The 27,683-nt window shown below is 38.6% G+C and overlaps 2 protein-coding genes across 3 annotated transcripts; one reads left to right on the forward strand and one right to left on the reverse strand.

Moving 5' to 3' along the window:
* Window positions 1-1,150: 1,150 nt before the first annotated feature.
* On the reverse strand, window positions 1,151-11,847 carry LOC113668000 (uncharacterized). Its single transcript, XM_089201171.1, has 15 exons — window positions 11,629-11,847; window positions 11,384-11,508; window positions 10,146-10,211; window positions 9,968-10,025; window positions 9,474-9,551; window positions 8,845-8,945; window positions 8,089-8,185; window positions 7,874-7,942; window positions 7,069-7,158; window positions 6,486-6,543; window positions 5,901-6,019; window positions 4,806-4,886; window positions 4,360-4,406; window positions 3,713-3,780; window positions 1,151-3,155 (listed from the first exon to the last, which is right to left on the reverse strand). The coding sequence occupies exons 1-15, from the start codon at window positions 11,710-11,712 to the stop codon at window positions 2,935-2,937; spliced, it is 1,362 nt and encodes a 453-aa protein (XP_089057297.1). The 5' UTR covers window positions 11,713-11,847; the 3' UTR covers window positions 1,151-2,934.
* Window positions 11,848-14,793: 2,946 nt separating this feature from the next.
* On the forward strand, window positions 14,794-27,563 carry LOC113668005 (uncharacterized). Of its 2 annotated transcripts, none has more exons than XM_089201155.1 (18): window positions 14,794-15,407; window positions 17,183-17,375; window positions 17,747-17,863; window positions 18,297-18,526; window positions 18,644-18,842; window positions 18,919-19,873; window positions 20,345-20,605; window positions 21,035-21,162; window positions 21,863-22,101; window positions 22,519-22,611; window positions 23,430-23,484; window positions 23,768-24,020; window positions 24,554-24,674; window positions 24,765-24,826; window positions 24,907-24,998; window positions 25,938-26,050; window positions 26,190-26,397; window positions 27,038-27,563. In XM_089201155.1, exons 1-18 carry the CDS (start codon window positions 15,311-15,313, stop codon window positions 27,402-27,404), a joined length of 3,783 nt encoding a protein of 1,260 aa, XP_089057281.1. In that variant the 5' UTR covers window positions 14,794-15,310; the 3' UTR covers window positions 27,405-27,563. The 2 variants fall into 2 exon arrangements, with proteins under 2 accessions (XP_089057281.1, XP_089057282.1); XM_089201156.1 differs by having other exon boundaries at window positions 14,827-15,407; window positions 18,737-18,842.
* The last annotated feature ends 120 nt before the right edge of the window (window positions 27,564-27,683 follow it).

The following is a 27,683-nucleotide window of genomic DNA, read 5'->3' on the forward strand; positions in this document are numbered from 1 at the left end:
TGTAAAATAGACAATCTGGTTCGTTCTTCTTCAGAATTACTGAGCACATTTGGTGGAATAAATAAAATACCCTCAAATTCAATGAGAATGTATCTGACACTAGCATGCCAATTTTCTAAAAGAAAGGCTTGCATGCTTTCCAAACAGGATAAAATGGTGTCTCGTGTTCCACTCCAATGTACACAAATAATCTAAAAAGAATCCTTACGAGCGTGTGAAAAGTGCAAAATTTGCATGATCTCCTTTGGGTTATCGGCTCGTTCGAATCCGAATTTCACATGGAAACCCCTGTTGAAAACTACCCATGAAATACCAAAGAAAGAAGAAGAAATCCTGAATGAAACGCAAACTGAAAGAGAGTTCCGGCGTGATACAAATATAAACCCTCTATAAATTGTCTATGTCTAGGCAGTGAGTTGATGACAACGTAAATGTCAAGTTTACGATTGTTGATCCATGAGACAGTGATCTTACACAATCCGAAGGATCTCCATAGGAATTTCTTTGGGTATTCCTCTGAGAATGGTTTCTTTTTAAATCTCTTTCGACATCTACAACCCTCTATACATTGTCGGGAATAATGTTCATTACGAAATACGAAATCTTCTAATTCTTCTAAATAAGAATCTGCAGGATCTCTTTAAGTGATTCTTAATTCTATTTGATCTCTCCCGCGATTATGGCGATCAAACGAATGTAGAATGACATCATACAATTCTGAAAGGATTTCAGTGCCAATCTTTATGGAAGCTCTCGCAAATTGAAGTGACTCAGAGTGATGTACTTTACTTTTTGATCAAAAAAATAAAAGGTTTAAATCAAGATCGCATTCTTGGTTGGGGGAATAGAAATGTCTTATGTGTATTCTTATATACCTTAACACAACTTCAGAAATTATGCGTAAATTTTCTACGAAATCGACTAAAGGTCCTTCTTCTGAAAGATCTCTTGATTGAGGTAGAAGTGAAACGCACTCACGCGAGTGTTAAGACTTCGCTGAAGTTTTTAGTAAACCATAAAAATAAAACAGAAGAAGAAACTTTGGAAGGTTAAACGCCGAAATGTTTCCATCCACGGCTACTAAGTCACTCGTACGGTTTAGATGAAAAGTTTCGCAATGGACACTGCAAGGACAAGGGTATCACAGACCTTTAAATCACTACGCTTCAGTTTAATTCTGATGATGGAAAAAGATGAATGTATAGAAGATTTGAATACCCAGAATCTCTGTTTTTAAGCACCGCAAGGTGTGTAAAAAAAAAGAAATGAAACACTTTACAAACGACACTCGTCAATCACACGACAATGATCTAATTTTTGACAACTTACACACACATACAGATAAAATACCGTTATTCCCTAGAAGTTACGTATCTACAACATATTCAGTGCTAAATACAGCATCCACAACCTAGTGATAAAGTGACTTTTTTTAACTAATCCGTTTACCCCTTTAGTTTACTAAGGAAGTTTTCAAAACCGTGGTCTTGGTGTTGGGAATATGAGCGCAAATAGCATATTAGCATAAGCCATTCAGTTAAAAAAATATTGTAAGCAGTTGATAATTTCCTATTTCGATGGAGATCTTACTTTGTAAGTAAAGTAGTTGTTATCTTCTCTTTCCGGGAGAAAATAGTCCATTTAACTCCACAATGATTGTATCAGGCTGTTGGCGATTATCGCATTTTCTCTTATCGCGAGTTTGACATGAAAATAGATGTTCAGTTTCTACGGTAATTGGAACTTGCGGTAAAATATTTAAATCATCTTGCAATAAGATTTAATTCAATTATGATAATCCGCTTGATGAATATGAGAGTAATTTGATCGGGTAAAAGTTAATCTCGTACTGGAATTTCCTGGTAATTCCTCCTTCCTTTTTCTTTCGATTCTTTTCAGGCTCGTTTTTAGATTAATTTCATGTCGAACTCCCGATCATGAAAATAATTCTTAATTTTGAATTTAGCACGTTCAACAACTCTTTCTGTAAGATGACTTAGAGTGTAACCAACCCGTACTTTTCATCTTCCACGCTGAGTTTATAATCAGTAACTCATATGAACGACAAGTGGTTCTTTTGGGGGCGGTACCTTGGGTTCGCCCTTTCTTCCTCAAATTCTCTGTTAATCGCTGTTATGTAACAAACTTCAAGGGCTATTTTCTCTTCAGTCATCTTTTTAAGTGTAATTCTAATCTGTACAATAGGTCAGTCATAATATTCTTATTATCAATCTTGTTTTTGTTTTGGCCAATCCGCAAAAGTATGGAATTTTAGGTCAAAAGACGTTTTGGAAAGAATCAACAAACAGCAGGTGCATACTTAGTATGCGTAAACTGTTTTACGTAACTCAACATGATTCGCTAACTAAGTGAGAAACAGTGACGTTGGTCAAATATTGACAGCTAGATAACTCCCACCTTTATAAGCTAGAGGCCATCACTTTCCTAGAGAGGGTAAAGTTAGTCCTCGAGCTAGTACGTTATATTGAGTCTTTAAGAGAGGAAATAAAGAAAGCGTCAACTGTACAAGGAGTGCTAGAGATTCTTCTGACACCATAACAAACTGGTCCAGTGAAACTTTGATTTGATGGTAACCGCTGACAGGGTTACCATGGATACTTCCTTATCGGAGTATTGTTGATGACTAGCTTCACCTGCCCCACCTGGAGACCAACCCCTGGGTTGATCTCCACGTGATAAATTCAACATCGATGAATCTCACGAAGTTCCGTTCATCAATTCTACGACGGTAACCGGCTTTGACGATAAAATAGAAAGGAATGTTAGGCTTGAGCAAAAAGGCCTTTATGGAAAGGACGGCCACAACTTCCCTATAAGACGAACTCGGTGAAAGCAAAGACAACAGAACAGCTCTTGAAACTTCTAGGGATTCTAAGAAACATTAAACGTTCTTCCGAGAGCTAGTCATCAAAATCAGTCATTCCTTGAGCAAGCAAATGTTGGTTTTTCTCTTTCCTGCCCCAATGTCTTGAGATGGTTGATATGCGACCCAAGCGCTTGGAAGAATGTCTCCTTGTAATTGTACCTCACTCCAAACTCCTTACACGTTTTACGGACAATGGGAGTAATCTGAGGATAGTATATCTGACTGACGCCTGGGAACAGGTGGTGTGTCGTCTGATGGTTTAAGGCTCCTGCAAAGATGGGTAAATACACCATCAAGAATAACCTGTTCATGTGCTTCTTTTAATATTCAGTAACGCATCCAAATTAAAAATTACGATAGAATTCTACTTCATCACCAGTTTACAAGTTGCACGTAAAAGACGGTACACTGGGACATTGCACTTTTTCCTTTTTCCCCTCTACATTGGTAGATAGAAACTGCATAAGGCTTTGGAACATTAACCCTTCAACTCCCAAGATCTCATTAGTTACTCTCCTAACTGTCTGCCATATAGTTCTTGTGATGTTAGTTAAGAGAATTTGGTATTGGATCAACTAATAATCCCCTCGTTAACATTTTCCTTTATTCTCATCATTTGTCTGCTTGATATTGTATTGATATTGTGAGGAGAAATTCTGTCTTGGTCACTCATGGGAGTTAAAGGGTTGAATAAAAAGAGGGTGCGAATGCTAAGCAAATTTGAGTTGCGTACTCAACGAATTTGATTCCAAACAAACAAGTATTCAAAGCGTAATGCCTTTTCGAAATGTTCTAAGATAAGATATCTAAGAAATGCTTCCAAACCTGTAAACACGTTGAAAAACCAGCTGTCAGTTGCATAGTCTTGGGTTGTCTGTATCTGGAGCTCAGCCCTGCAGGAAAATTAAATAACATTTTTAAAAAAACATATCTAGCAACAAATTGGATCCTGAGATGATAAGATGCACGCATAGATGGTGTGCAAAACTAGAAGGTCCTAATTTCAGTTTTGACCTTTTTCGTTTTTACTCTCTTAATAGCAAACCATTTCTGTAACCTTTCAGTATGCACCAGTGATTCCGAAATAGTACGGCAATGTCGAATCATTGTCTGGTGCCAGGTACAAGAGAAAACACATCATACAGCTTACACAGGGACATACCGCTTTACACGGAATAAACAGCGTACAGTTTGAATCGGAGGCAAATGTGTCTAAAAACGGACAGAATCGGTTGCCGGCGGTCAACAAGATTTCTATGCCGTTTCGTGGTCATAGCCAACAATTCCAGCATCGGCCGCCACTTGTGACAAACATTACTGAACCGCTGCTCGTTATTTTAAGACGGCTGTGTTAAGTTCAAAAATGAGGGAGTAAATTGTTGTTTGTCTGTTTCCTTTTAAAGTTCAGTTAAAAACATTACGTGACTCCCCTACAACAGGAATAAAATCAAGGAAAATTTTGGCAACCTTACCAGTCTTCGGTCATTTTCCCATCCTTTCCTGGCTCGACCCAATCCACCTGCAAGATATCGAGGTACAAAGATATGTAAACAACCTGAAAAACACGAAATACCACACGACTGGGCAAGTGAAAACGACAACCAGCAACTACAACCGTATTGCCTTCCTACGCCTTAGCTCAGTCATCTTCCGCTTAGACAATGTTAGATAATGCCTTTAATGGCATTTTCTAGACATCGATGCCAAAAAAATGACAATTCAAGTATCTTTTAGACGATAGAAGAAAAAAAATGACGATTCAAGTATCTTAAAGACGATAGAAGCCCAGCCTTAATATGCAATCAGACTGGCAAGTACATTTAAACTTGGTGCATTAAGGGTTAGTCCACTTTGCTTTGTTGAAGAAATGTTGCTGTTGATTCCACTGTCTACGAACTCAAAAGTCCACTCCATCTACCTCGCTCACTACGTGGGATGCTTGAAACGTCAGCGCTAACCAATAACTTGAAACCATGTCCGCGATAATAAAAAGCACGATCTGTAAAAACAATTTTGATGAGGTAAGCTGAACTGCACACTCATTTTGATTGGTTCTTGGTCATGATAAATTGGAGGAAAGAGGCATAGATGACTTCATTATTAACAACACTTGGTTGAACTACCACTTAAAACGAGCTAACCAAGAGCTAAATTAACACCTCGTCAAAAAAGAAAGGCAGCTAATTAGAGAGCATATGAAAAGACCTCTTGTTGCAGCGCTTAGATCACTCCTGATGAAGGTACTGGACAGGAGTGTCGAAACGCTGGGTCTATGAATAGTAACTTCTCGGTTACATTCATTAAATCTTTAAACCAGAGAAGCATCAAACCATGTCTGAGTTGATTTCATGTGTCCGTGGGTCTGTACAGGAACAAATCACAGAAGAGGTCAAAATGTGGTAAGAACATCAGTGACACTGGCAGCTGCGCCTTGTTCTTACCAAATTTTGACGTCACCGGTGATCTATTACTGAACAGACCCATGGCAACATGAAATCTACTAGTTAAGTTGATGGTGAGCTTGATTGTGTACCACTCAACACTGATTTCAGGGGAGAGTGCACAATACACTACGGAAGTAAATGAATCAAAATCTGTAGTGATTTGTGATCATCTCAAATCGGAATCAATTATAATTTTGCCTGCTCGTACCAGAGGTCTCCGGGCGAGCGGCAACAGCGCATAACGAATTACGGGATAGAAGTTCGTGATTTGTAATAGGTCAGCTCTGCTTTACTACGCGCTGTAATTGCTCACAAACAAAAATTGGTACGATTACTGGATGACTTTCGTTTTCCCGCGCTTCATGGTCTCATTGGTTGCACGTGATTTTTATCGCTATTGCGATTGGTCGTTGTGGTTAATTCGCCATTAGTTCTTCGACAATCGATCAAAAACATTGCGATGAAACGCGCCTCTTTAAAAAATGATTGGTATGGCTTTACAGTCAATTATAACAAATTAGCAAACAGAAGGGGGTTATCAAATAAAGCTAATGGTGTATCGAACTTACCACTTTCCAAATTGAGAGCAAAAAACAAGGAATGACCACTCTGTACAGAAGGAAGAACAGCTTGCCACTAATAAATACAGTTAACTGTGAACTGGATGGAGGATTTATTCGAATAACACCTAGCAAGCAAACATGAAAATAAATTTGTTACATGCCGTTAAAGAAATGTCATTAAAATGACCCAAAGCCCGAAGTTGTGGTCAACCGAATGTAGCATTTTGAAGCTATAGCGGAGTTAAGTACTCGATGCACAGTACTGTGTCTGTGTTTTCGGTGGGCCCCTAACGACCGCTTTACAAAAAATCAGATGCAAAACTAAATATCAATCGCAAAGTGCTCTCGATTAACCAGTTGAGGGAACAGCAGCTAAAACTAGAGAGAGGACTTCTAGAGACATCAGTCCTGTACCGTCACATAAAAACGACGCCACTTCATCATCACATAATATAAAGTGCATATCCTATGTTGAATCAACTGAGTAAAGCAATTAATTTGAAGGGTGAATACACAAATTCAAGACCAAACTGTGGCCAGATATAGCAATCAAGTTTAAAACCAGTAGATAATAATTATCCTGAATCTCACCGTTTTTCTTTATGAAGAATAATATAGTAACATCCTGAATCCTAGTTTTGAGACCTAGCTGTGGAAGCGAATTAACAACGAAATCAGACACAAGTCTCATACATGATGACACGAGAAGCTCTATTTCTTTTCATCAGGGAAATTGACACAATTTAGTCTTGTTAGAAAAATTTAGTGAAGAGAAAATAGAGAATAGCATAGGAACGCGCGTAGACATGGAACTTCTCTTCGAATGTTCAACTCGACATCTCATTCATCCATTGTGCTCAATCGTGAGATATCGAGGTCAACACTATGTTCGTGATAAAAAAAAAAACACCATTGCCCTTAACTGATAAGGAAGGCTTTGCCATTCATTTGCCAACCTGACAGTGGCGCGAAAGGCAAGTGATGTGTCAGCAGCTGATTGGTGATATCAATCACACGTAAAAAAAATTACTGGAATTGTACACGTGTGGATTTACGACTTTTCACAGGGAAGGAAATCCTTTTTAAACATCTTGTAAAACTAATTTATTCGTGTAAAAAATATTTAGTTATAAGCGGCAAGAGTTAGCATTTTGCATTGTGCTCCAAAACTTACCAAACAGTAAACAAGAGGCACATAGACATGTTGATACACGTAACGAGGTACCCACTTTTGAGTCCATTTAATCCGTCTTATATCTGCTTCCTGACAAACAACATGAAACAAAATGCAGCTTCCATTAATCAGACTTTAGTCAGACTTAAATAAGCACACTTTAATAAATAAAACAACTATGTTACTTTAAGAGCAAATTTGAAAGTCACTAGAGTGCACACCTGAATCAGTAAGATAGTAAATTTTGAGCATGATAATAAAATGCATAAACATGTTCTCTTGTCACTTCACGAGTATGAAGTCTGCACTCAAGCCATGTGGCCCCCAGCTGAAACTTATCCCAGTTGGTATGAAGCTTGGTATGAAGCCACCAGCAGTATCATACTCTCCCCTGAATGGGATGAGAGTCCATCACAAGGTCCCCACTCCTCCCCCACCTACCCCCCAGAATTTCATCAGGCTTCCCCAACAATTTACCTATGCCCATTCATACTCTTGAGTGGAGAGAGGCACTGTGAGAGTACAGTGCTTTGACAAAGAACACAACACATTGACCCTGCCAGGTCTTGGACCCTGACCTCTCCACCCAGAGTCCAGCACACTATATGTCACAAGAGTGGAGCAAAGAGAGACCTCTGAGTTGACATGCTGTGATGCCTACAGGTCTAAAGTTCAATTCCTAAAGGTTTCATGGTAAAAATGTTTCAGTTGTTTCATGCCCAGAAAGCATTTTTCTTCAAAATCCATTTGCTATAGTACCCATTCATATTCACTTCAATATATTAATTTCAGTTTTCAAACTTACATCCTCAGAGGTAACAATATCAGGATCCATACCATCAATGTTAGTGTATGGGTGATGACCAAAAACATGCTGAAAATAGGTTCATAGTCAGTCAGTTTTGATAAATAAATTATAGTACACATGTACGAGAGATCTTGTAGATTGGAGCTCTTGATAAAGAATGGAAAAAGTCACAGATGCAATGTATTTCTTTTATAACATAAGGTAAATCTGACCTGATAAATCCAAATATAGAATGATGCTCCATTTAAAAAGTCATGAACATGACCAACAACTCTCCAGAGTGTGGGGTGACTGGTCACAGCACAGTGACTAAAAGTTTCAAAACAATTATTTATCAATTCACTCAACAACCTTTCGAAAATGCAAAGATTTTGAGTCTGCACCATATTTTTAGTATTGTGGTCGCTTCCCAATTATCAGATACACAAGTAGTTTTAAAATACCTTAATTAATTTTAACACCCTAAATGTTCTTACAAATACAAGAAGACATGTTTACTGAAACTAATGAAACTACAATAGTCTGTAAATGGTTTGTCAAAAGCTGTTCAGTGATTTGTTTTATCAAATGTGGTGATAACATAAGGATTGATAAGGAAATTTTTAAAGCTGATGTTTTGAGTGTTAGTCCTTTGTCCAAGTGAATGAGGAAGACCTCAAGCTCAAAACCCCAGCTTTAGAAACTCTAAACAATGGCAAACTTATCAACTCTGTTGAAAAAACCAAATTATTCTGTAATACCCTTCCTTGAAAGTGTCACAGTTTTAGAAACTAACTCCCTATCAGAATTGATTACTCTTGCAAGTGGTACTAATTGTGTGTTATCATTTGCGAGTGAGGCATGTTACTCTTACAGCCTTCCTCTTCTTCTCAAAAGAATATACCAGTAACTGGAAATTACTGAATTCTTAGAGAAAACTGAATGAAAATGTGTTGTGTGAACTTAATATAACAGGTCCAAAAGATTACCTTGAGTCATGGTTATTCACCAATCCTATCAAAGCACACATCCATCCCATGAAAGCAGCAGCAATGCATGACAAGAAAAAGTTGTGGGACAGCCAGAACATCTAGTAAAAGTAATAAAATTCATATACACCAGCTTGCTTGAGAATGCTATAATAGTAAGTGTTGTAGTCTGCTACTTAATTGATTGCCTGTGTTTGTACTAATTTTTTTTCTATTTATCATCCTTATGAGACAATAAGATTCCACACAAGATATTTAAGCACAACTGTTTGTGTTTGAGTTGACTGGTAAATTATTTATAGACAAGTAAGCACAGGTTTTAATTTGATAAATGAGGAATAAGACTCTGCTCCCACATTATAAAGCCACAAAGGAATATAACATGAGAAGGAATGCAAGAATGACAGTTTTCTCTAGGAAACATGGGTAGAGAGGGTAAGGGAACACTGGGGGAAGGCAGAGAAGTATTCCCATTCACATAATAGTAATTAAAAAAATCATGACCATGATTGTCACTTGTGAAAAAAGAGAAAAATACTGACAGCTCAATTTTTAAAGAAGCAATTCCTCCTAAGGAAATAAGGGGTTTATTGAATACTACTGTCATTAGTGTTCAAAATTTAACTAACCTGTGCACTCCACATAAGAAGTAAAACAGCTGGAATTCCAATGTAACGTAACCACATCCACCCTGAGAACTTGGGATCCTATCAATTAAGTATTGAGAATTGACCATGGTTTTGAGAAAAAAAAATTCCAATTTTGGTGCAATATTGAATTCACACCCAATTTGTCCTTACCAAAAGCATTTATCTTGCCTGGATTTTGCTAGTTTTATGTTTCAAAGTTTTCTGTAACCAGGCTTGAGTCACTGCTATCTGTTTATAAGAGTGAATATAATTGAAGGTATTGGGAGGTCGAAACATTTTCAAAATGTCCTTGCCTGCTGATGTTTGGAGTTACTTCAATTTCTTTAATAATATTAAGTGCCTGAAGCCTGCTTTACTGAAATGATGATACCATTATGAACAAATAAATAGACAACATATGTCTTTATTTAAACTTTCAAAACAAGTTTAATTTCTTTTACATCTTGATTAATTCAAGACACAGTGAACTGTACCTGATTTGTCTCTCTGAAGTAGTTTTTGACACGCTCCCTCACAGTTTGGTAAAAAGGCCTGGAAAACAGAGCAACAAAAATGGTGAAAAAACATTTTTGCACAAGTATCACCTCATTTTAAACTTAAATTAATAAGAAAACATGCTCACCCTAACTGTTGGTTAAGTTAAAAACTTACCCCCGCTCAGGAAAAGTGGGAAATTCATCTGAGATTAGGTCTCCAACATAATATTTTTCCAAAACCCTAAGGAAAAAAAAAAAACTCTTTCTAGCTTATTAAGTTTAGGTTCCTCTTTCAATAAAATATCAAATTACAAGTGGAAGTTATTATCGTCTAAAGCAAATATGTATTACTAATAGAGCTATAAAAGCTTTCAAGAAACTATTTGACTTGGATCTTCCATACTAATTGACATGTTTAGGGCAAGGAAGAGAGCCAAATACCCCATGCTAACTCTTAAGCAAGGCAAAATAGTAAATTGTGATACCCTTCTTTTTTGGCTAATCAACTGGTCAAATCCTTAATAATTCCCACCCATGTCAATGTTGTCGTGGCATTGCGAAGGGGGGAAGTCTTCTGACAAGGGCTTTAGAATTTAAATAAGATTTCTACTACAAGTAGCTCTCGGTACAACTGTATTATATCATCATTGTACAACAGTAGAAATAAAAGGATTTGTATAGAAAAAACGATGAAAAGGGGGATACATTTCTGATTCAAAAAAATTCACAACCGAGAGAAGGGAATGAGCAACAGAAGCAACATTTCTGGTAACTATACGTAACCGTTCTTTTATATCCACTGTTATGTAAGAACAACATTGAGATTATATGCCCAAACTCATTTCATTTAAAACTCAAATCAGTCTACAAAATTGTAAAATGCTCTATTAACTAGCTGCAATACTACAACGAGTGGTAAATATCTTGCCACGCTCTTCTGCTTTTTAAATTTTATTTATAACTCTCATTTATCTCCCCCTCTCCCTCATTTTGATGTCGCTTGGTGATGCAACATTGTTTGCCGGGAGAGGGTGAACTTTCCACTAAGCTATTAGACATGAATCAGAGGATTTCGTTTACTTGTGTTAAGCGGAGGGTTGTCAATCTCCTCCTTTGGGAAAGCGTGCCAACTTCTTTTGCCACTCGTGGGCGATTGACCTGAGCTTGACAGATAGGAGGAAAAACGCTCCCTACCGGCCTCTAAGTAAACCATATCAAGTTCAAGTGCAATAGATTTTGGATCTGATATTTTTTCGTTTTAGCTAAATAGACGGTTAAATACCCCCAAAACTGGAAAAGGAAAGTAATTCACTGGCTGGACTCTTACAAACTTTAATCATTGTTGAACTAAGGTTACGTTTTTTTACGAGGTCATAAAATCATAATCAAATATAATTTTTTTCTTCAGCTTACTTCGAAACCGAGTCGCTGAAAGCGTGGTAAGTTTCGAACACAATGGTAACATCGCTTCCTGCTCCAATAAGTAGCATATCTTTCCCACCAGGATGTCGGTTGAGAAACTTACTCACATCGTATACCTAAAAGAAAAGCGTATTTGCAATTAAGAGGAGTCAGATCTAAAGCGTGCCCGGATCACGATCGCATAGCGGAAGTTTCCTTTGAACACAATGGCCTATTAAACTATTTTCACTATTTACCTTTCCGCGAACCGCAACATGTGCATTGTCCTCCTTATTCAAAGAAATCAGTTCCTTCCAAGTAAATTTTTTTTGCGGCGCCATAGTTTGAAAGTGCAAATGATATCTGTATGTAAATTGTTGGAGTTGCTAGACTGTGTTACATAAGTTTGCCGCTGTCGATGATTGGTTTGTTGACTCTCATGAGGACTGCATGCCGGATGCGTGAAGCCTAAGAAGGTCATTCAAGGGGACCACACAGTACTAACACTGCTCGCTCGACAGAGACAAGACCTCCGGTATTGGGAAAAAGAAAATGAGGACACTATTTTTTACTAGATCGGATTACATCAAGTACAAGCTGTAAAACTAATTCTAAACAGAAGGAGTAGTCTGACATGAGGCTGGAAAGGATTTGACCCAACGAAATTTTTGACGGAGAATTTTGTGTGAGTGATCGACCCTTACAGCCACACAGCAGCTCTGAGGGTGGGGAGGGTGAGGAGGGTAGGGAGGGTAGGGAGGGTGGGGAGGGTGGGGAGGGGGACGAAGTCGTGAATTAGTTTGCCGGGTATTTGCGAAGGAACTGAAAATTTTACTTGGGTAACCATTGCCTATTACAAAATTACTTTATTCTCATTTTTCTGTAGTTGATTTTAGTCTAGCCTGCACAACATATCGTTCTTTGGACGGTACGTAAACACTGGCCCCACTACCCCCCCTCCCCCTCCCCCAATCAGTGGATGTAAGAAGGATCACATTGTTTGATGACCTGCTACATAATCCACTGTGCAATGAATTCTATCTCACACGCAAGACGTTCACGGGATCTAAGGGTATTCGGCAGCAACTAGCTTCCATCGGTCAAGACATACGTTCCTTAACACAAAGTGATATCATAATCTGCTTATAAAAATCACAAGACTGCTGGGCACACGAAGTAAAGCTTATTAGCAAGGAATTCGTCATGTAAGTCTCCTCTAAGACAGAGAATCAGTCAAGTTAAGAAATTTAGCCTCGAAGCTGAGCTGCAATTTACAATTTTACAAGCAACTGGAGAAAAGAAGCCTGTATAAAATTCAAGCTGCAACGGGATTCGACCCGTGCCCCTCAAATACTGATTGAGCCACAAGGCCAAATATCGGGAGGGAGGCAAATTTTAATGGGTTTTTAGTTCTCGCGAAAGAATCTGATCACAATAGTAATGAAATCAATGTTATATGTTGTAATTGCAGTAAATTGTACCACATCTGCGAGGACTATTTTTTATCTGAATTTCATCCGCTGGTGATGAGATTCATTAAATACTATTTCGATAGAGAACACTCTGGTTCTACTGTTTAATTAAAGGTTGATGGGGAATAAAATAATGGGTAGAGAAAAGCGACTTGTATTGCAAGGAAATGTTGATTATAAATGGATCATTACCATATCGAAGGACTATCAAAATGGAATTGGAAATATTAAATACAAACGCTTGTTTTATTTATGTCTCTCCTTCTTTCCCTCGTTTTTTGTAAAGTGCTTTGCATTGAATGCATTAAAAATTCAACCCAATCAGATTCAGCGTAAAGTCTTCCGTGCACCAATGCGGTTTCTTCATTACTCAACTGTCAGTAACGTTAATGCTGCCGGTGACCAAGGTATTGCCTGTAATTTCTCAGGGATCATCGTTCGCGCCTCGAGCAACACTTTCTTTCCCACCTGAGAGAGTGAAAAAACAGGAACGGGAATCTTCCCTTCAAATTTTTTCTTTCGACGCCTTAACCTACTTAACCTACTACTTACGATTAAAAATGAAACCAATTTCGACTCAGATATATTTTCCTGCGATCCATTTAAATCCAACAATTAAAGAAATTAGTGATTTCCACATCCTGCAATGCACATGGATATGAGACAGTATACAGCCTTATGATCCATCAAATACTTTTGCTCACGCACGATTGGTCTTCACGCATTACGTGACCGAATATCCCCCCAAACTGGGTGATATCCGAGGATATCACTAAGGGGAATATTCCCCAATTTTCAAACCTACGTCCACTACGATAAGTCTTCATTTAAATTTTGATTCAAGATGAGAGAGCGTTTACTGGTTATTACAGAAGAAGGAAAATATTTGTTTGTTCATTAAGCCGTATCAGAGCACACTCAAAAGAAAAGATACCACGCAGCAAATAGAAAACTGTTCGAAACAATTTTTTCACATGCATTGCAGAATCATGATTTGAAGGATAAAAACACAATGGCCCTTTTTTTTTTTGCTCGAAAACATGTTCGTATATTTGTCCTTGGGTTCCTCGAAGCAAATAGTTCTCCTCGAGTTTCGCTCTCGGAAAACTGTTTACATCCTGGAACAAATAATGTCTGTGGACAAATATCCGAGCATATTTTCGCGCCAAATAGGGGCTACTGTTTATGTCAGGCTACTCTCACTATGACGATCATTTCGCGCGCCAATTGAACTTGAACCAGCCAATGTCCGCTGCGAACAATTTTCCAATTTTAGTGCACCTGTGCAAAGAAACTCGATCTCTGCTTTTAGACACCTGAGGGAGAAAATAAAATTTCATTGACAAACAAGGGTAAGAAATATACGGAAAATGAGTATAATGAGCCAATATTCAAGCAAAATTTGTTCTGATCTTTTCCCTTAAATTTTCAAGAATTTAGTTGTATTTATTTGTCTATCAAAGACATACTTAACTTACTTATGTAGTATCTTGAAATAAATTTTATTTTTTGACATTTGAATGTTAGCGTCTTTAAATGATACTCAACGAACAATAATCATTTCATTATTTTTTTTTTGTTATTATCCGATTATTCTAATAAAATCTTGTCCTGATAAATCAGCATCCTGCTTTGTCGGGGAAACTCAAGACAGTGGCGAAAGCTCACAGTTTTGCTTGCTTAAAATAGTCGCCGTAAAGTGAGATATTTGTTTTCCATTTAAAACAAACAAAGAAGTTATTGGAGGTAAATTCGTTCCAGTCTCAGTTCGTGAATGAGGTCTTCTAAGACCAAAAAATAAATACATTTCAAATCACTGTTTTTGGCATGACTCCAGACACAATGAGGCCAAGTAGGGGCGCGTATTTCTTTTGACAAAAAACAAAATTACAGCCAATTGTGACATGCATAAATAAATTTGATCTCAGAGTTTTAATAATGGAGCAAATAATCACAAAACACGTCTCCCCGATCAACCTGTTCGTAATTTGCATGTTGGCAAAGCCGGCCGGTGCAAAGGTGGCAGTTCTATTATTGGAATACTCTGTTTTGTGGACAGCGATTGTCAATTCATTCGCTCTCTTTTATTTCAATTGAAAGAAACAAAGGAAAATAACAATGTTCTGTTGATAGTTGTGCAGCTTGTAAATTAAACGCATCGGTGGATTTTGAAACTAGCCCAGACGCGATCACGAGTTAGCCGGCCCCAAGCGGTCTTTACAAATAGAAATATTGAGTGTTTCCTCATTCTGAACGACGCCATAAGAGCTTGGATCTCAAGCATAACCACATGGATCAGTATTGCTTCATTTCCTCTCACCGATGAATTCGAATTGCCGTATATTCACGAACTCAATGTTGCTTAATTGATGTTTGGCAAAGATCGATTTGTTTTACACAGTGACTGCTGAAAGCCACAGCTCAGCGGGATTTCAGTTCAAAATTCGTTCCGCAAGCTCTCCTCAAGATGATTTACAAACGAGTACTGTCTTTGAGCTCTTTGATAATCCTTTGGTTACAGAGCAGAAGCTTTATAAGTGGTAAATGCCTCCACGAATTCTCAGGTCAGTCAGCGTTTGCGCATGTTTTGAATAAGAGCGATTTGCTTTACTCCAATGATAGCAAGAATGTTTACTTGAACGATCAGACTTGTTAACGCAGAGCAACACATCCTAGTGATTGCTACAAACTATTGATCATGATTTTCCGTGATACAGTATATTGTCACGAAGAGTCACTCTTGATTGAATCATCGCAACTATAAAGTAATTTAAACTCAGTCTCTACACGTACGTGTAGCAATAACATTACATTAACTCACGCGAGCCGTTAAAGATCTAACAGAGACCTTTATTTAAAAGCGTAGTTCAATCGCATTTAAACACGTTTCAAAATAATTCTCCTTTTTTATGTAATGAAACTTGTTATCGACGTTTCGTAGTAGGTTGATATACTGATCGAATGTTTCAACTTACTGCCGGCAGAGGTCGAATACTCAATACGACATTTTGTACACACGACCAAGCAAAGTGTTTTTCGACAAATAGGAGCACCACCTACGTAGATTGCATATTTAAATAAAAATCGATTCTTCATAAACTGATAATCAGTGATCGTGTGTAGCAATCAATAACTAAACTACAGGAAACTGTAGCTGTTGGAAACGAGCCTAATATATCAATATACGCAGCAGCTGATCTTAAGAAATGTCACCTATCAAGATCGCGCGGACTGTGAAAAACCACAGAACACCAACCCAGTCAGGACAAAAGGAAGCACGTTTGTTCTCTTTTCTGTATTTCATAAGTCTTCTGCCCACTAAAACACTGGGAAAAGAAACGCTGAAGAAACACTGAAATTATCCTTATCGTGGTAACGATAGATGTCGCTATAAAGAGTACTTCCGTGGCCTAGGTTTCGCCTGTGAATGCGGGATCTTTGCCAAGGGTCACGCTAACTGTTTTCGGCCTGTCAGATAGCTCAAATTTAAAGTAGGTCTAAAAGAGCAAAAAACAGTACAAAAAAAACCAACAACAACTACGAACACGGCTGATTCAAAGGAGCACTTAGTAGAATACAGTGTAGCTGAAAGTGTGTAAACATAATTGTGATGTGTTTGGTTCGGGCCATTGTCAAGAAATATTTAATGAAAATAAAGGAGGACTTTTTCCGAGTTTACGGGTTTATTAATTCTCGAAAGCTAACTAAATCCAACTATCCAGTCAAGCCTTGCACAGCTGTCTCCATGACCTTCTGCCGGCTGCCACTGTTTAGATAAAGCTATGTAAATAGTGAAGAAGTCCTGAAATCTCGATCAAGTTTCATCGCTAAGTTCAGAACAAGCATTTCACGTCAAGTAAGGAAAATAAATGGCGACAGCAGTATCAAACTTTCAATCATGTATCTCAATTCATCTTACCCTTATTTATTCCCCAACACGAGCAAGCGTGTTCTCCATGTTTTTCCCTGTAAAATTCCCATGGTACTGACAGGAGAATTTGTACATCAATCAAGAGGTTTTTTTCCAGATGGTGACCATTTCCTTTATTCTTTTGAGCTTAATGTTTTACTCAGTAGAGATATTGTAAGGAAAATTTTGATGCTAGTAACTCTTGGGTTAAGAGATTTTTATGGCTAATAAAGCCGATTGTTTAGTTTTTAACTCAAGGACGATTTTCGTGCTTTGACAAAAATTTACCCGCCTAGAGATTACCTTCAAGACCTTGTTGCCGTTAATTCAGCAACTGTCTGTCCTAAGGAATTGCATGAGCTTTGATTTTAACTACCGCAGACAATGTTTTTTTAATTGATTTTTTACCGTTATTCTTCTTCGAAGCAGGTCCAACAGAGAAACAGAAATTAACCTTTCAAGGAAAGGAGTTACCACTGACAATTTCCTATGGACATCGCGCTTCCCAGCAAGCCACTGCACAGCTTACTAAGATTTTACTAGAGGAAGGCCTGGGGTACGATGACGTCAAATTGGTACCCTGCTTTCAAGAGACTTTAGGAACTAATTGTGGGAGTGCCAGGTAAAACAAAGTGCCTACAGTTAATCTCATGCAGTAAAACTTGCCCTTTTCTTAGTCTATGCAGAATCTACGCATCTCTTGGGCAGCACACTAGAGCTTAGTTGTTGCAGTCAGTACGTAGCTTAGCCTAAGTTTCAGTTACGTATCAAAATGCAGTTGAGCGATGACTTGTAAAGAAGTGCAGCGCTTTTGTTTGTGATTATTTTTGCCTGTATGTCTGTCTATCTGTCTGGCCAAGGAACACTAGATGACTGGTCCATAAAAACAAGTGTGCTCTACAAGGGTAATTGTCTTTGTCAGTGTGTCTGTCTATCCGTCTGGCCAAGGAACTTCAGTTGATTTGAATACTTATTTAATTATCCCGATTACAGATTTTCTGGTGTTCCGCAAGCCATGATAGACACAGAGGTCTGGGTACCATTTGACCGTGAATACCCTGCAGAGAATGAGGTAGTGGCGGATGTGGGATCAATAGGGTTCACGGGAAGGTTAGTCATAGGAAAACATCGGGCTCTTGGAGTCTAAGAATCCTGAGGCTGAAAAAGAAAGAAGCTTTTCCTTGATCTACTCTTTTTGTAGATGGCTGTGTCACGTCGCGAGTAGCAGATCGCAGCCACAATTTGTTTCGTGTGACCGTTAAAGCATGTTTGTGAAAATCTTTTTTTCCGAGCAATAGAATTTTGTTCCCTTAATGAGTCTCACAATTCCAACCTGGTGTGATTTATGTGATATTCACGATTGTAAAATAATTCCCAACGACTTGCTTTGGAATAAGTACACACGACTCGTTTAACTGCAGCGAGTTGTCATCTAGAAATGTGTCGGCCCTTACTTACCATGATATTTACGAATTTTTAGAGTTTGTGTCGGTGGGTTATGACTGTCCTACTCTCGTGTAATTCAAAAAACGTCTTATTCCAGATTAGGCTGGTTTACAAACTCCTTCTTTGTTGATCGAATGTGGAGCGAACACCACCAACCCGCTGATCATTGGAGAGCCCTACAGCTTCGTGTTGTACTACAGAAACTTCCCCTCGCATCGGAACTGATCACATGTCAGGCTTGCATAGAAAACGAGTTCCATCCTCTGCAGTGTGTCCAACTAAACCAAAGTGGCGAAAATTGTGTTGCTCTTATGGCTGCACATAAAGGTGAAATTCAATAAAAAATATTTTCTTTCTCGTTGGGAGATAAAGTAGCTAGCTGGTTACCGCAACACAGCGGTTTTAAGCATGAGCTTGATATCACGGTGATTTTAATTATCACAGGTAATCTCAGTTCTTTTATGGTCGAGGATCAGATTTCAAGTCTTCGATTGAACATATCAGTGATATGGCTTGGAAATAACCTTACTTCCACAGTTTTGCTGAATGAAGCAAAGAGAAAGCCGTTACTATTTTATGCCTGGGATCCATGCCCTTTAACCACAGATGACAAATTTAGGAGGATTACCTTCCCTGGATGCAGGTAATCATTATATCCATTAACTCTATCCTAGAAGCGATATTATCATTCAAATTCTTAGATTTGTTTTCCTTTTCAGCTTTTCTTCGAACTACATCGCCATAAACCACACGAATAAATATCATGGAGGATGCGATTTTCCCTTGTACGACCTGCGTAAGTTTGTTTGGAAGGAAATACAAAATCGTTACAAGGACATTTATGGCCTATTAAAAGCCATCAGCTTTACACGAGAGCAAATCACTGATATACTTCATCAGGTCGGCACAACACAAAACAGCGCGTTAATCAACGACTCCATGTGCCATTGGCTGAATAAATCACGCGATATTTGGTTGCCATGGATACAAGCTGAAACTACAGCTAAAAGAACTGTGTATATTGGAGGGATGTTTCCTAGTCTTGTGGAGGCAAAGGCTGTATGGTCAAGTCCGGGTGATGAAGTTGGAGCCCAACTAGCTATCCAGGAGATTAACAGAGACAAAAACGTTTTGGAGCGCTGCAGGCTTGAGCTACTTGTAGCTCCAACTCAGTGCAGAGGAGAGCTGGTGATTTCGGCCTATGTACGGTACCTGAATCTGCATCATTCAGAAAAAGTGATCGGTATCGTTGGACCAGCATGCAGCAAGGCAACACTTCCAATAGCCGAAGTGGCGCGATTTCACAACACAGTTCTGATGGGCTACGGCGCTGATGACGTGGCTTTATCCGATAGAACGAGATTTCCGATGTTTTTCCGAACAAATCCAAGCATTGACGAATTCAAGCTCGCATACTTATCAATTTTTCGAGAATTTGGTTGGAAGAAATGTGTTGTCTTGCGTGAGGCTAAGTATCCAGTAAACACGATACAGTCTCGTACAGAATTCCTGACAAAACACGGAGTTCAAGTACTGTCACGTGAGTTGCCGTCCGGTGAAGACCTGGACGCCAAGAGTTATGTCAAGAACGTTGCAGAGAGTAAACTGACGGTGGTAATGTTGGATGCCTACCCAGCAGTCACCAGGGCAGTGACATGCCAAGCATATAAGGAGGTATGAAAGTTTCCAAGCATACATAATGATTTCAGACGCTCATCACCTGTACTGTATTAAAAGTCCTCTACACAAGTAGTTTACACTTAATTCCAACAGGTAATAAATGATCTCCCAAGGTGGCTAACAAACTGTGCATTTCAACAAAATGCAATTATATTTCAAAGAAAACTAGGCGGATTTCAGGCTCTTTTTTCTTTACTGTGCTCTAATCATTTGCCTGGCAAAACCCATCTTGATAAAGCAATCATATATTATCAATAAAAACTCTTTGGATACACCTTTTATAATCGCCCCATCGAAAAGCCAGAAAACAGTAGGTGTTTAGTTTACTGAATGTAGCGGTCCTCTAGGCTACTAATTTCAAAAGGAACGTAACTCGTTATTAAAGGAACTTTGCATCCCTACTACGCCAAGTACAGCTTTGTACACTAATTTTTCTCATACCTTTTTTTCCTTAAATTTGATCAGGGTCTAACTTCAGAAAAAGGTTACGTGTGGTTCTTACTTGATTGGCTGGAATCTAATTGGTGGGACGTAGATTTTTATAACAGCAAAAGGCACGCCGCACCAGAAAGCGTACCGTGCTCTACTGATGACATGAAGACTTTTGTTGATCAAGGCTACTTCACTTTATCTTCTCCCTTTTTCGGAGATGACGAACAACTCGTTGAGGGAGGAGGAACTGTTAAACAATGGAAAGAACGATATCGATCTACCGTGACAAAGCAGGTAAAAGCACAGTGATGCAATTGCTTCCGTCGTTCGTCAAAGTTTTCTCGTGATTTGGTAGAGATGTTAGCCCAGACGAAGCAATATCACGTTATATACCATCATAAATGCGCAGAGGTGAAGCAGGGGCGGTGGGTGCCTTTAGCCCTCTTAGAGAAGGATTTGTAACAACACGCAAGTCCTATAAGCTTACTCATGTGACGCGTGTCGATATTCCTACTTTGATTCTCACTTATGCATCCCTTGCGAAAATCCTAGCAAAAAAAAACAGTGGCTACCAATATAAGTGATTTTAAGAGTGCATCTTATTTAGATAGATTTAGAGGAGCCATACCTTAGACTTCCACATTGCCAGGCTAGAGTTACATGCTGTCATGGTTCTGCTGCCTCCCTTGTTCAGTTTACCCTAACGTTATTTTTCTTTCGCAGAAAAAGGAATGGTCGGATTACGCATCGTTTGCGCATGACGCTGTGTGGACATACGCTGTAGCACTGAACCAGCTGCTCAAGAATGACTCCTCTGCTTTGGATAAGATTGATACCAATTCTACCTCAGCGTAAGTATATTTTGATGTTATTTGGTATTACAAAATGTTTTATAGGTTTAAAGCTGAAACGCTGGTTTCCTAAAGACGAACGTAAACGATGCCAGTTTTAATGTCATGCAACCAGTAATACTTTGAGAGGTCTGTACGAAGGAGGGAAACAATTAACCCGCTCTCAGGAGTTTGATAAAGCACTTGACTGATTAAGGTGTGTAAAAAAATTGAGCCAGATTCATTCGTAAAAAACAGGCCACCGAATTAAGTGAAACTCTGAAGTCAAAGCTTGAAACAGCGATGCAATATTTAGATAACGTAGCAAACACGGAGACAAAGATGAACGAAGCTGAAGAAGGTTTAAAAGCCTGGCAATTGAGATTTTTAGATAAACTCTTTTGTTTGAAAATTTAATAGCCAACGTTCGGTGGTAATTTGGTGGTCATTCAAACGAAAGTTTAATTTCAAACCTCTAAAAAGGTACAGTTATACACAAGTTTCCCTTTCAGAGAGCACATGCCCAACTTGATATGAGGAAAAAGGCTTAAAAACCATCTCCAATACTAACAAAAAAGCCAGATTCAAACAATGATTATCAAATATTATCGAGGGTTAATATAATATGGTGGAGTATTTTACAATAAACTTACTGCTCAAGGTTTAGGTTCTTATTTCAAAAAAATGTCAACCTGATCATCTTTCGCTTCCAATTAATCAGAAAGTTCCGTCGCTATATACAGCAAGTGGACTTCTTGGGTGTGTCTGGAAGGGTTCACTTTAACAAAGGCGATCGTCTCTCCGACATTATCATCAAACAGAAATTCACTTCGCACTCCGTAACCATTGGAAACTTTATCCATGCCCACAAACCGAACGCAACTTACTCAGGAGGCCTGCAGTGGAATCCTAACACAATTACATGGGCCTCGGGAACAATACCAAGTGATGTTTTACCAGGCGAGTTTCTTTAGTTCATCTATTCTTTATTTAAAATTCCAGAAGTAACCTCTAACTTTGAAAATCAATTGTGTTGTTGATAAATCCAAGAATTTCTTACCTTTTAGCAGGGAGTGTGTTGATTTTATTACGATCCGCCGCATTCAGCACCGTTTTGAGAAGTAGTTTCGCTCGTCGCAGGCGACGAGCGAAAAAACTTAGACTTAGCTTCCTTATTTTATATTACTGCGATGATATATTCTAAAGTCAGTTTATTTATTAAACCGAGTACTGTACTTGAAGTTTGTCTTATCAAGAAGAAGGAAACTTTTGTCGTCCTTTTCCTTTTCAGCCATTCCTATAAGTATTATTGTTAAATCACCCTGAATTCGGCTCCTAGAAAATATATCCTAATGTTTTTTTGACATTTCTATAAAGAACCTGAACCCAGGGCACTATGCGCAGTGGAGAATTTAAGAAAAGCTTTGGGTGTGTCCTGTCGAGTGGCCATTGGTATTGCCGTACTCATTGGTGAGTCAAAATAAACACGTAGTGATCAGTTTCTAAAAGTGAGGAGCGAGAGCATATCTATCCTAATATCAAGCTTAAGAAATCGATGGTTTGAGCTCTGCTTTGATCCTCTTCGTCTACTTCTTTTCATTAAAAACTGGATCATTGGATGATGCAATTCAAGAGTTTTTATTAGCTTTGCCATCATGGGTTATGAGACATTATACCATTCTCTACAAATATGGTAAGTGTACGCGTGTATAAAATTGAGATGATTTATCTATATTTTGGGGCGTTTCTAATAAAACAATTATTCCACTCGCGCATGTTGAATATGAGATGATTGTAGCCAACTCGGCTTGCAGACCTCTTTGGATATCTATCGTCTTATATACGACGGGTGCTGGTGGATTGTTTGTTATTATCTTTCCTCTATAACGCTCATGTCTCACAGTCTTACAAGAAACTCTGTTTTGAGTTTCGAGAGAAGAACTTGTCACCTTTCAGCCTATCCATTCCTATAACTTTGGTTCTTCTGTTGGAGTAAACTTTGGGTAGACCTGCTCGAAGAGAGTGACATGAACACTGCGCTTTTTTGGTTGAGTTTTTTTCTCAAAATTTGGATGGGAGGTTGTCACGTTTTCGTTGGTTAGCATCGAGAAAGAACTCTGCTGTCGTTGAAAGTCATGAAAGTTTTGGGCAATAATGCTATTTTTTATCTGAAGTATTCAGGAATATTAAAAAAAATCATAAGAAAAGGAATGATTCTATCTAAAAAAAACATATTTCTCTCTTTAGTCTATAATCCACTCACTGAAAATATTTTATTTTTCCCAAAGCCCTGATATCTGTTTCGGTTCTCCTGATATTTGTTATATGGATTCTCAAAGGAAGGTAAGACGTCAATAAGATGATGTAATGTTAAGCAAACGTAAAAAAATCCATACCAGAAGATGATAACTTTATACTCGGATTAGTCTGTGCGAAAGCAGGGACATCTGTTTTCGAAACGAAAAATATCGAAAATACGGGAAAATCTTATCATTTGTTGAAATGTTTCTCCTTCTGTACCTGACACTGGCAAATCAAAACTTAAATATCTTAATTACTCCATCGCTGTGACTGATTAAAAGATATGCATGCATGCAGGAACTTTTTCTATCTCTCTTTACACCAGATATTCTTCAAAGTACCGTAACACTAAGAATCGTCTGCGCGAGCTGGGTCTCTTGGATTCCAATTTCACCGGGTCCATATTTATACTAGACGATTGGGAAATACCGCGAGAAAAACTGGTTTTAAACAGGAAACTCGGCGAGGGAGCTTTCGGAGCTGTGTTTGGTGGAGAAGGTATGGGTCTGAAGGAATCTGAAGTCTCGGTACCAGTAGCAGTGAAAACTCTCAGAGTTGGAGCAACGATTGAGGATAAGGTGAGGGTTTGTGTGAGTTCCTGCACGTTCACAGTTTTAGGCTGAAGTGTAAAAGTGCTGTTGGAATGTTTGTGCTATATCCAGAACGCTGTGATTGTTCGTGATTGGAGGGTCTAGAGAAAAAGAGTATTTTTAATTTTAAAATGCAAATAAATGTCAAGGAAAATAGTGTAGGACATCATTTCGTTGTACCAACGTGTAAATTATATGGAAAAAAAAAAGCTCGAACAATTCTTGATCATTGAGATGGTCTGGGATCACACAAGGGTGGGCTAAGGTACGATCAAGAGGAGTGGATTTGCCCCGCGTATCACGAATGAATTTTGAAAATATAGATTAAAGATATGCATGCCTGAGAGAGAACATTGAACAACAAACCGTATGCAATTTATCAGAATTTTTCGCTGTCGCCATATAACCCTCTTTTATCTGCTCTGCTTTTGAAAATCAGTTGTAGAGAAGGTAACAAATAGCAAGTAGCGAATCTCTGCTCTTGTTATGACTAGGGATTTTATGAATCTTACCCTACACAGATTGAATTTCTGAGCGAGGCAGATAAAATGAAGCTCCTTTCCCATCCAAACCTGGTGAAGCTCCTTGCCGTGTGTACCACAGGCGAACCAGTATATATTGTTATGGAACTCATGATACACGGTAACACATTTACCACGTTCTGTTCGACCTTTGTACAGTTTTGGAGCCTCTTGCTGACTTCAGTTAACATGATTTTGATTGTGTTTTTAGGTGACTTGAAAAATTTTCTTCTTGCTCGGCGTCGCATGGTGAATCAACCTGGAGCTCCTGAGGTAACGATTATTTTAATAATACAGGGTTGCATGGCAGAATTTCTGTCAAGACTAACATTACATAAATATTTATTTCAAAGTCCGAAGATGTCACTCCGGAAAAGCTGACAACTATGGCACTGGACATTGCTCGCGGGCTCCAGTATCTGACAGATATGAACTTTGTGCACAGGTGAAGCTAAAAACTAGTGCGTTAAAGCATAGATGCGCAACAGAAGGAGGACACCGGAATATTCAACACTATTGAACCAAAGTTCTGAGTTTCATAGGAAATAATATACATGAAAAAAGAACGTTGGGTCTGAACGCGCTCCTAATTGGCTGAGTATAATCTCATGAAACACGAATGCAAAGTTGTAACACGAGTGCAAATTACAAATAGCGCACACACACTTTCAAAATTTCGTCTGTCTTGACTTTTTGTGATTTTTTTATGTACCTTATTAAAAAGTAATAGTATGATTTCTCTTGCAATTTGGTGTAATAAGCACTATAAGTTTTTCAAAGACTGGAAAATTGCACATTCCCTACGGGCTCGTGCAATTTTGTTGTCTTCGAAAAATTTACTCGTGTTTATTAACACCAAATTGCACTCGAAATCATGTTATTACCTATAAAAAGCGAATTTAAAATCGAGCAAACTGATTGTTTGAGTTACATGTAAGGACCAGAATTATCCCACGTGAGACGGAAAGATCACGGATGATGCAGGTCCTCGGGTTGGGAAAAAAAAAAGGTTCAATTGCGCATGTCTCATTAGTAAACTAAAGCAGCTTCAAATGCGCTATGGCCAACCATTTGTACCCTCTCCCCCTCCCCCCCCCCCCATTGTTCTCCTTATGTGTTATGCAAAATCTTAATTCGTTTTATGCAAAAAGCAAATTTATGTCTCGTGTGACGGAAAACACAAATTAATGACTTGGTAATGGGAAAACATAGGAAAGGGAAAATGAAACTAAGAAGGAAAGGGGGGGTTTAACGAATTGGACGATTTAAAAGGATCAAAATTTGGATATTTGACAAATTACATCCAAAGTTTGTAAGATATTCATACCATTATGATGATGAACCTTGTTTAAGTGACCTTTTTTTTTGCTGCTTCTGTTTTCAGGGACTTAGCATTACGAAACTGCATGGTCGGGTTTGGGAACGTTATAAAGATCGGTGATTTTGGATTGGCGCGGACTCTTCAAAACAATGATTATTACAGGTTTCAAAGGAAGGGTAAGTACAAAGATGAAGCTAAACTAGATCAACAGAAAAAGGTTTCTGTTTGCTTTTTTGTTTTGGCTTTTTCAATTGCAGTAAATTTAGTTGCACGAAACTTCAAGCAACATGTCTTTCCTTTTCCACGGCTTAACAGCAATGCTGCCTGTAAGATGGATGTCACCGGAGTCTATCAGGGAAGGTTTATTCACTCCGTGTACAGACGTTTGGTCTTATGGTGTCACACTCTGGGAGTTGTCTACCATCGGCGGCTTTCCCTACCAAGGGATGTCCAACGCAGAAGTCTTGGAGAGAGTGGAAAAAGGATACACGTTGGAAATACCGAGCCAGTCCAGCTCAGAAATGTATGTATCTTTAATTGATTTCTTTAAAGAGATCGTGTTTGTCTCGTGTTTAGGACACTTGGCTTCGGACCAGTAGGTCCAGGGTCGAACCCTGTCCGGCTTATGCTGTGCACTCAGGTAGGATATCCCACTCTTACTGTGCCTGTTTTCACCTAGGAGTATATATTAATATCAACAAACTTTCAAGGAAAAAAAAATGTCGAGGGAAAAGTTGTTATAAATTTTCCTTCCATCCTGGAGTTGCAATACCTCTAGTCAACTAGTGCTGATGAAACTGAGGTAGACTCTTTGCATTATGGTAAATCGTGTATCACATGGAAATCAATAAGTTACGAGGCCAATTACAGAGGTCGCTAAAAGGAAAAACACTGACTTTCGACCAGACAGACAGACATGCAAACGCTAGTATGCAGACAGCTTGACTGACTGACTGACTTACTGCAGGGATGAATGACCGATTCCCTGAGAGGGTCAATGAGAAGTAGGCTGTGTTACTGAAATCTTGACTGAGTGATTCAACGGTCTGAGCCGGTGACCCGTTGAACGACTGACGTACTGTCTGTGTGTTTGTCTGTGTATGTGACTGACCGAAAGGTAGCCTGTGATTGCTTTAGTGAATTACATCAGCATTCATCTACAGGCTCGTCTTACTTGGGAAGTGTTGGCATCAAGATCCGGCCCAAAGACCAAAACCATCAGAGATTGTTAAAACCTTACTTGAGAACCAAGAGCTCGTTCACGCATGCGTTGGTGTGCCTGCTACCACTCTCCTTGATGACAGCATGGCAAATTTTGACGCCAGAGAGGCAAATACGCATGTACTTGGAGAGATAGAAAGCCTGCAATCAAACCATTTCTTGGACTCGGATCATGTTAGCAGCACTTTGACTCTAACTCGGGATGCACGTGATGATCACGTGGGAAGAAAACATAGCATCAAGTCAGTAGGAGGGAAGGCGAAAGGTCATTCAACTCTACCCTGGAGGAAAACATCAGTGCATTCTTAAATTTATACTTGGATTGAAATAAGATTTGCTATTCAAAGGTTTATTGAGAAAATGAGGACAGTTTCCTAAATTATTTTTTTAAATATTTCTAAAACTCAATCTTGACCAAAGTTATTTGTTTGTTTAAAAAATTCAATAAAGTTTATCATCAGTCATTGCATTTTGAAGAGTTTTTTTTTAAACCGTAATATCCACATATATGACACTCGACTACGTGGCAAATTAACTTCTACTCCAGGAATATGTGAGTGATTCAGTAAAATATGACTGAAGAGTCGT

This window comes from Pocillopora damicornis, chromosome 3 (assembly GCF_964200805.1).
Source record: "Pocillopora damicornis chromosome 3, jaPocDami1.2, whole genome shotgun sequence".
Classification (NCBI taxonomy): Eukaryota; Metazoa; Cnidaria; class Anthozoa; order Scleractinia; family Pocilloporidae; genus Pocillopora; species Pocillopora damicornis.